At 52.9% G+C, this 7,961-nt stretch overlaps 2 protein-coding genes across 2 annotated transcripts in view; one reads left to right on the top strand and one right to left on the bottom strand.

The window, feature by feature from the left end:
• PGPEP1L (pyroglutamyl-peptidase I-like) overlaps nt 1-4,112 on the top strand; it is a 5,981-nt gene extending 1,869 nt beyond the window's left edge. The window contains 5 exon segments of the mRNA XM_006771756.1: nt 54-106; nt 781-903; nt 2,260-2,486; nt 3,808-3,955; nt 3,957-4,112. Coding sequence (XP_006771819.1) covers nt 54-106; nt 781-903; nt 2,260-2,486; nt 3,808-3,955; nt 3,957-4,112 — 707 coding nt within the window.
• The window catches only part of IGF1R (insulin like growth factor 1 receptor), a 147,322-nt gene that overhangs the window by 2,004 nt on the left and 137,357 nt on the right, over nt 1-7,961 (bottom strand). Inside the window, exon 20 of the mRNA XM_015569111.1 lies at nt 5,685-5,690. Within this exon, the coding sequence (XP_015424597.1) occupies nt 5,685-5,690 (6 nt within the window). The remainder of the gene's footprint in view (nt 1-5,684; nt 5,691-7,961) is intronic.

Raw genomic sequence — 7,961 nt, 5'->3', positions numbered from 1 at the left:
CCCCCGCCCCGCCAAGGCCTGGCCTGAGCAAACCAGAATCTCCCTGATTTCAGGTTTCGGGCCCTTCCGGCAGCACCTGGTGAATTCCAGCTGGGAAGCAGTGAAGGTAAACACGGGCCAGGCCAGCTCCTTTGGGGGCCAGCTCCATGCGGGAGGGCCCTGGGGAAGGCCCGGCTTCTGGGCCTGGGTGGGTCCTCGCCTGCCCCAGGTGGCCCTGTTGGCTGTGTGGTAAAACAACAACAAGGCTAGCCCAGCCGGTGTGGCTCAGTGGTTGAGCACTGACCTATGAACCAGGAGGTCACTGTTTGATTCCCAGTCAGGGCACATGCCCAGGGTGCGACTTGGTCCCCATTGGGGGGCGTGCAGGAGGCAGCCAATCAACCATTCTCTCTCATCATTGATGTTTCTCTCTTTCTCCCTCTCTGTCCTCTCTGAAATCAATAAAAATGCAGTGTTGTGTTTTTTTTTAAGTGGTTGCCAGGAAAGCTGGTTGCTACATTGGTGAGGTCCCTGCAGACAATGGGGAGAAGGGGGGGTGGTGGTGGGGAGGGGGGTGTCTCGTTTTATCCTCAGGCTGGTTATCATCTCAGGCCTTCTCATGTTAACAAGAACACAAAACAAAACCCACCGGGGGACTAGCCCCGACCAGCGATCGAACCCGAAACCTAGGTATATGCCCTTGACCAGGAATCGAACCCACCACCCTTTGGTTTCGGTGTATGGGAGGATGCTGCAACCAACGGAGCCACACGGGCCAGGGCTGCCTGCCTCTCTCAACAGGAGCTCTCCAAGCTGGGCCTGGGGAGCGACGCGGAGGTGGAGCTGCGGGCGCTCCAGCTGCCCGTGGATTACAGGGAGGTGAAGCGGAGAGTCACCAGAATCTGGGAAGATCTGCAACCGCAAGTAAATGACGGCTGGGGAGCCACAGCTGGGGAGCCAGTGGGGGTCAGGTGGGGGGTTTGCTGATGATGAGATGGAGCCCCAGAGCCTGGGAACCTCTGGACCCCTGTTCTAGAGTTGCTGGCTTAAGTGCACCCCCGGCCCTGCATCTCACCAGCACAATCCAGGGGGGTTTATAAGGTTCTGGGCCCGTTTCTCAACGTTTCAGCTGTAATAAATGCCACAGTTTGCCGACCACTGCGCTGATTTGGCTCAGTAGATAGAGCATCAGCCTGCGGACTGAAGGATTCACGGTTCGATTCCCCGTCAGGGCACATGCCCGGGTTGTGGGCTCAAACCCCAGCAGGGGGCATGCAGGAGGCAGCCCATCCATGACTCTCTTTCATCACTGATGTTTCTCTCTCTCAAATCAATATCTACGTGGGTTTTTTGTTTGTTTGTTATAATGGAAGCTTTATTCCCAGCCAGAACTCCAAAGATAAGTTTCCCCCTAACAGACAGGCCTTGGGTTAGTTGCCAGCCACGCCCATGCAGGGAAGTTCGCTGTGAAGTGGGACCTCGTGGGCTGGGGGGGGGGGGGGGGGGGGGGGGGTGCCACCTGCCTTACACCCAGCTCAGTGGTTCTCAACCTTCTGGCCCTTTAACTACAGTTCCTCATGTGATGACCCAACCAAAACATTATTTTCGTGGCTACTTCATCACTGTCATGTTGCTACTGTGACGAACCGTCATGTAAATATCTGATATGCAGGATGGTCTTAGGTGACCCCTGTGAAAGGGTCGTTCGACCGCCAAAGGGGTCGCGACCCACAGGTTGAGAACCGCTGACCCAGCCCATCTTATCCCAACAGCTACTTATATACAAAATGGGTTCAAATATCCCGCAAATACTACAGAGCCCAGGCAACGAGAGGAGCAAAACAGACACCTCCACCCCGAGACAATGCCCCCAAGGGCCTCGAGGAAAACGCTTAGCTGTGTTTCCAAAAGGAAAAAACAACCCGTTCAAGACATTCTGAGACCGACTTCCTGCCTCAGCGTTGCCAAGGCAACGCCAGGCGTCCCCTGTGGTCTCAGAGAGCAGCGAGACCCCCGGAAAGGGGATGGGGGGGACACAGAGGAATATTCCACCCTGTGTGCGGGTATTTTTAAATATAAAAGCATTTAAATAGACGACGCCTCACGGTTTTCTATCCGGCGGCCTACGAATGAGGGGAAGGAGGGCGGAGGCCCGAAAGCGCAGTCGCGGTTTGAGAGGTTTCCCCCGCCTCGCACTCGCCCCCGGCTGGGTCCTCGGGACAGATGGTGACAGACAGGCCTCAGTTTCCCTAAATTGCCCGCCGCCCCCTGTCCGCACAGCTCACCGTGCACGTGGGCGTGGACGCCGCCGCCAAGGCCGTGGTTCTCGAGCAGCGCGGCCGGAACCGCGGGTATCGCGAGACCGACGTCCGTGGCTTCCGGCCCGAGCAGGGCGCGTGCGTCCCGGATGGCCCGGAAGTGATTGAGTCGCGGGTCGACATGAAGGCGGTCAGCAGGCGCGTGGCTGTGGAGGGCGTGGAGGTGATGTTCTCCCGCGATGCCGGCAGGTGCGTTTCGTCGCGTCACTGAGAAGCAAGGAGAGGATGACCTCCTTTCTTTTTCTATTTTTAAAAAATTAAATATATTTTTATTGATTTCAGAGAGGAAGGGAGGGGGAGAGCATCATGGATCGGCTGCCTCCTGCAGGCCGCCTCCTGGGGATCCAGCCCGCAACCTGGGGCCTGTGCCTTGACCGGAACTGGAACGGTGACCCCCTGGCCCACAGGTTGAGGCTCAACCATTGGGCCACACCGGCCAGCCTGACCCATCTTTCTTCTAGGATGCCTCCCTTCGAAAAGGCCCCCGTGTGCCCTTCCACTTGGGCAGCAGTGCCCCCCCAGGGTGGTTCTTGCAGACTAGCCTGTTGTCCCCCACACCCTGCATCCCAAGGTCCCCTCCCCCTAACACAGCGTTGGGTGCGTTGGTAGAAAAAAAGATGTGATGGCACATTTTGAGAGCCACTCATAGTTTGGGGGTGCTCTATTTTTATCGACTGCAGCCAACGTGGTGATTGCACTATTCTGATAGATTAACTTATCTTTGTTTCTCCAAACTCTGACTCCCAGTAGGTGGCTTCTCCTCCCTGCAAAAAAATAAAATAAAATAAAAATGAATGAATGTGGCCAAAACCGGTTTGGCTCAGTGGATAGAGCGTCGGCCTGCGGACTGAAAGGTCCCAGGTTCGATTCCGGTCAAGGGCATGTACCTGGGTTGCGGGCACATCCCTAGTGGGAGGTGTGCAGGAGGCAGCTGATCGATGTTTCTCTCTCATCGATGTTTCTAACTCTATCTCTTTTCCTTCCTCTCTGTAAGAAATCAATAAAATATATTTTTAAAAAAATGAATGAATGTGGACACCAATGAGAGGGGTTCACAGGTTAAAGGTGAAGCCGGCTCGGCCACTTGCTGGTCATAAGACCACAAGGCTAAGAGCCGGTCTCTCCCCAGCTTATTCCTAGTAACACTTTCTTTTCTTTCCTTTTTAAAAATATATTTTATTGATCTTTTGCAGAGAGGAAGGGAGAGGGATAGAGAGTTAGAAACATCGATGAGAGAGAAACATCAATCAGCTGCCTCCTGCACACCCCCTACTGGGGATGTGCCCGCAACCAAGGTACATGCCCTTGACCGGAATCAAACCTGGGACCCTTCAATCTGCAGGCCGATGCTCTATCCCCCGAGCCAAACTGGTTAGGGCAACACCTTTCTGAGGCAGAAGGACAAGACCTGCGTCTCCCTGGGTGGCGGTTTGGGGATGCTACAGCACCACCGCTGCTTAGCTTACCTCTCTCTGGTCCAGCGAGTCACCTGAGTTTCCTGCGGTTGCAGATACGTCTGCGATTACACCTACTACCTGTCTTTGCATCACGGAGATGGGCGTGCGGCGCTCATCCACGTGCCCCCGCTGTCTCCGGAGCTCCCCGCCAGCCTGCTGGGGAAAGCCCTGCAAGTCGTCATCCAGGAGATGCTGGCGGACGGTGAGAATGCCCAGGGTCAAAGCCTGGTGCCCAGAAAACAAACCCTCGGTGGTTCCAGCCAGGCAGAACCAACCCGGGCGCTGCTGCCCCTTTGGAGACAAGGGGACGTGTCAGTCCTGTGTGGAGAGTTCAGCTGTGCTTGGGGAGGCGTTTTAAAAAATCGCTTGTAACACAGTTTACACGGAGGGACAGGTTCTGAATTAGCCTGACGAAGTCACAGTTATTTTATAGTCAGAAGGCAGGACAACACTCTGAAAGGCAGACATTTCACCAGGAATTAACTAGCTCCGCTTATGGTTTTCATGACAGTGAAATGAAATCCTAGTCATTTTTTTTTTCCTCTTAGACAAGATGGTGCAGCGGTGGGCTGAGCCATGACCACCTGGCCGTGGGGACATCCAGGTGTGGTCACCGCTCGGTGCCCCATTCCCGACCTCTGAGCTCTGACATCCAGGCGCTGTGGGCACCTTTGAGCCACCGAGTCTTAATTGTTTCTTTGTTTCTTGTCCTTTTTCCACTTAAGGAAAAAAAAAAAAATGGTGGTCACATCATCCTGTTTTCTAGGGCAGCCGCACCATTTTTCTATTCCTACCTGCAGTGTTTGGTCTTAAAGCAAAGGGTAATGGCTAGGTTTGCTTCTCTCCTCTTTTCATCTTTCACGACACTGCCCTGGCTCATGGTCAGGTTTTACCTGCCCAGTGTTTCCTTGTAAGCAGATTTCCACGGGGAGCCCCGTTAGCAACATGTTCGGAGGAAAGGACTGACGGTGATTAAGCTCTGGGAAATTTCTTTTTTCTTTTTTTTTTAAATATATTTTTTATTGATTTTTTTACAGAGAGGAAGGGAGAAAGATAGAGAGTTAGAAACATCGATGAGAGAGAAACATCGATCAGCTGCCTCCTGCACATCCCCCACTGGGGATGTGCCCGTAACCCAGGTACATGCCCTTGACCGGAATCGAACCTGAGACCCCCAGTCCGCAGGCCGACGCTCTATCCACTGAGCCAAACCGGTTTCGGCTGGAAATTTCTTACTGTCTCGGTGTGCTCGCAGCTATTACTTTTCACTTAATTATGTTTCCCAAAAAAATGGTCACTTCGTGCTCAGATTCATTCACGCTAAGAAACAGTATCTGCAACTTCATAACCAGGGGGCTGGGCAAGCCTTGCTTGTTTCAGCGTCAGCCCTTGAGCGCGCCTGTGCGAGTGGGAGAGACCTTATAGGACCTCTTTTGCAAATGAATGTGGTCGCTGGACATACCCCAGACCCAAGTCACGGTGTAGCCTAGCAAAGCCAGCAAGTGGGGGTGGGATGGTCTGGCCAGCACAGTTGTTCGTGTGCAGATCCTTCCGTGTTTGTAGGCAAGCACTGCTCCCCAGAGCCCTTGTTGCCCCCGCCCCTCCCTCTTCTAGTTCCTGTCTCAGGACGGTGGCGAGCAGGGGGCCTTCGGTCCCGGCTCCTGTGTGACTTCACATGGCATGGCACCAAGCCATACACAGGTCACGGACTTTTAGACGTGATTCTGTGGGGAGGCCCAGAGCTCCCTCCTGATGAATGCGTCATTTCTCCCCCTCACGGCCTCCGAAATGCTTGAGGGAGAACCCCAGAGGCCCGTGTCCCGGGCTGAGCGGCCTGCCACCTCACCCCCCCTCACTGACACACGCCGGGGCCTGGTTAGTTAGGCATGTGCGGCAGTTCTGAGTCGGTTTGAAAACCACAGCGGAAAAGGCCGAGCCGTGGATTGGTCATTTACTGGCCGGGAGGCGGGTCTTGGGCATGGCTGCCTGTTGGCTCATCTCTGAAACTAATAAAAATGCCTCCTCCGCAGAGATGTTACAGAGATGCAGTGAGAGAATGGAGGTGAAGGTCCCTCAGTGATGGGAGACGGCCACGCTGCTGCCGGACCCGTGAGGAGGAAAAGAGGAACGGCCCTGCTGGACCTGAGGTCTCAGGAAGTGGCAAGGTGGGGACAGGTGCTCCTAACACTTCTGAAGACCCAGCGCCTTCACGCTTCTGAGGACAGGTGCAGCCCGGGAGGCAGCGTGGACCCGCCTGGGGACTTGGGAGAGGCACACCTGCCGCCTGTGTTCACCCTGCCCGCAGCCCAGACACCCCGGGGCCTTGGAAACGAGCCTGCCTGTAGTCATTGGTCGTCTAGTAACGGCCCCCTGAGGGCCAAGCACTTCCTGCCAACGGTGAGCAAATCCCAGGGTGAACACGGAGCTTGAGAATTTATTTTTTTGTTACTCCTCACCCACAGATATTTTTCCATTCATTTTTAGAGAGAACGGAAGGGAAGGGAGAGACAGAGAGACATCCATGTCAAAAAGACACACTGATGGGCTGCCTCCCGCACGGCCCCAACTGTGGGGCAAGCCCGCCAAACGGGCATGCGCCCTGACGGGGAATGGAACTGTGACCTCCCAGTTCATAGGTCGACGCTCAACCACTGAGCCACGCCGGCCGGCCACAGCTTGTGTCCTTTAAACGTGTATTCACATTTCCCCCCGTGACCATTTCCCTGGCAAAGATCATGCGGCCTGGGCTGTAGAGTCCTCGGGGCAGCCCGAGACCATGAACTTGTAAGGAGCGAACCCTTGTGAACACCTCCAGCGAGCCACATCCTAGGCGTGCTCACTCGGTTCTCCCCGCCCCCTCTGAGTAGGTGTGCTGACTGTGAGGTGCCAACAGACGTGGAAATGTGGAGGTCAAGTCCTTTGCCCCAGGGTCCCCCAGATCAAGCTGCCCCCTTTGGCCTTTTGTCTGTGGAAAGTGTAGGAAAAGTCTACAGATCAGTGGAAACAGAAGTACAGATTTCTGTATTTTAGGTATTCAGATCTTCTTGTAGCTGATTTAATGGAGTGAGAAGCAGAATGCCCCCGTCTCCACCAGCAGTTTGCATGCTGTGAGGGTTCAGCTGTCTGTCAGCAATAAAACAAAACCATCACGCTGAACACCTCCGAGCGACACGTGTGAACACGCATGCCACACGCAGCTCAGCGCCCCTGCCTCAGAAGTGTGGTGAGTCTTGCACGGAGGCGCAAACAAAATTGGAGGCCTGACGTGCATACTGAATTCCTTTATTGAACGTAAACCATGTAATACTTGAACTACTAGAAAAAAGCGTAAGATAAACTAAAGTCGCATTAGCTTCAGCCATTCAAAATAGACAAAGTTTCTTTTCTCCCCCCATAATGTAAAGAATCCAGAGTATATCGCGATAACAGGGATAAATTCTTACAATGGAGTATACAAAACCATTTTGAAATTTTTTTTTTTTTTAGCTACTGATTTTTTTGTATATAAACAGGAAGTTTTTAGGAATAATTGGTACACAGAAAGTCATTTTTACGTAACAAATTGGCTGTGTCAATTACCGGTTTTTAAAAACATTTTAAAAAACTTTTTTTTTTAAACAAGAAAACTCAGAAAATAAATGATCTGTAATACATCCATTTCATCGCGCCTTCTGGTTTGATTTTGTTTGTTTAAAATTTTTTCCCCAGAGGACCAACTCTGGCAAACCCCTCATGTCAACCCCACTGGCTTACAAAGCACACAGGTGTTTTTGCCAAGCATCTATTCCACCTGTGGACGCGTCTACGCAACACCGAACATCCGAATGCCAAGTTGCAAACAGAAAATACTGTATCTGGACCTTTCTCCCATGTTGTGCAAAACACCCCATTAGCAGTGGCGGGGCTTTTGTGGCATTGTGTAGACGTGGCCCATAACCCACTGGGCGCAAGAGGAAATGGAGTCAGACTTTAAAAAAATTGTGTGTGTGTGTGTGTGGTTTTTATTCAACTTTGTTTTGTATTGGAAAAATGTATCTTCGGTGTTGTGCCTTAAAAAATAAGAGTCTCTGGTTATATATCAAAGCATCAATCATAATATGAGGCATGTAAGCGAACAGTCGGCCGGCACCAGAATTACCGTCTTGCGTGGTAAGTCTGCGTGCGGCCAGCGCTGTGACGCCGCGGAGCTGTGCTGTCAACCGCTCCA

The sequence above is a fragment of the Myotis davidii genome, unplaced genomic scaffold (genome assembly GCF_000327345.1).
Source record: "Myotis davidii unplaced genomic scaffold, ASM32734v1 scaffold164, whole genome shotgun sequence".
NCBI classification, from domain to species: Eukaryota; Metazoa; Chordata; class Mammalia; order Chiroptera; family Vespertilionidae; genus Myotis; species Myotis davidii.
This window is presented reverse-complemented; position numbering and strand designations above follow the sequence as displayed.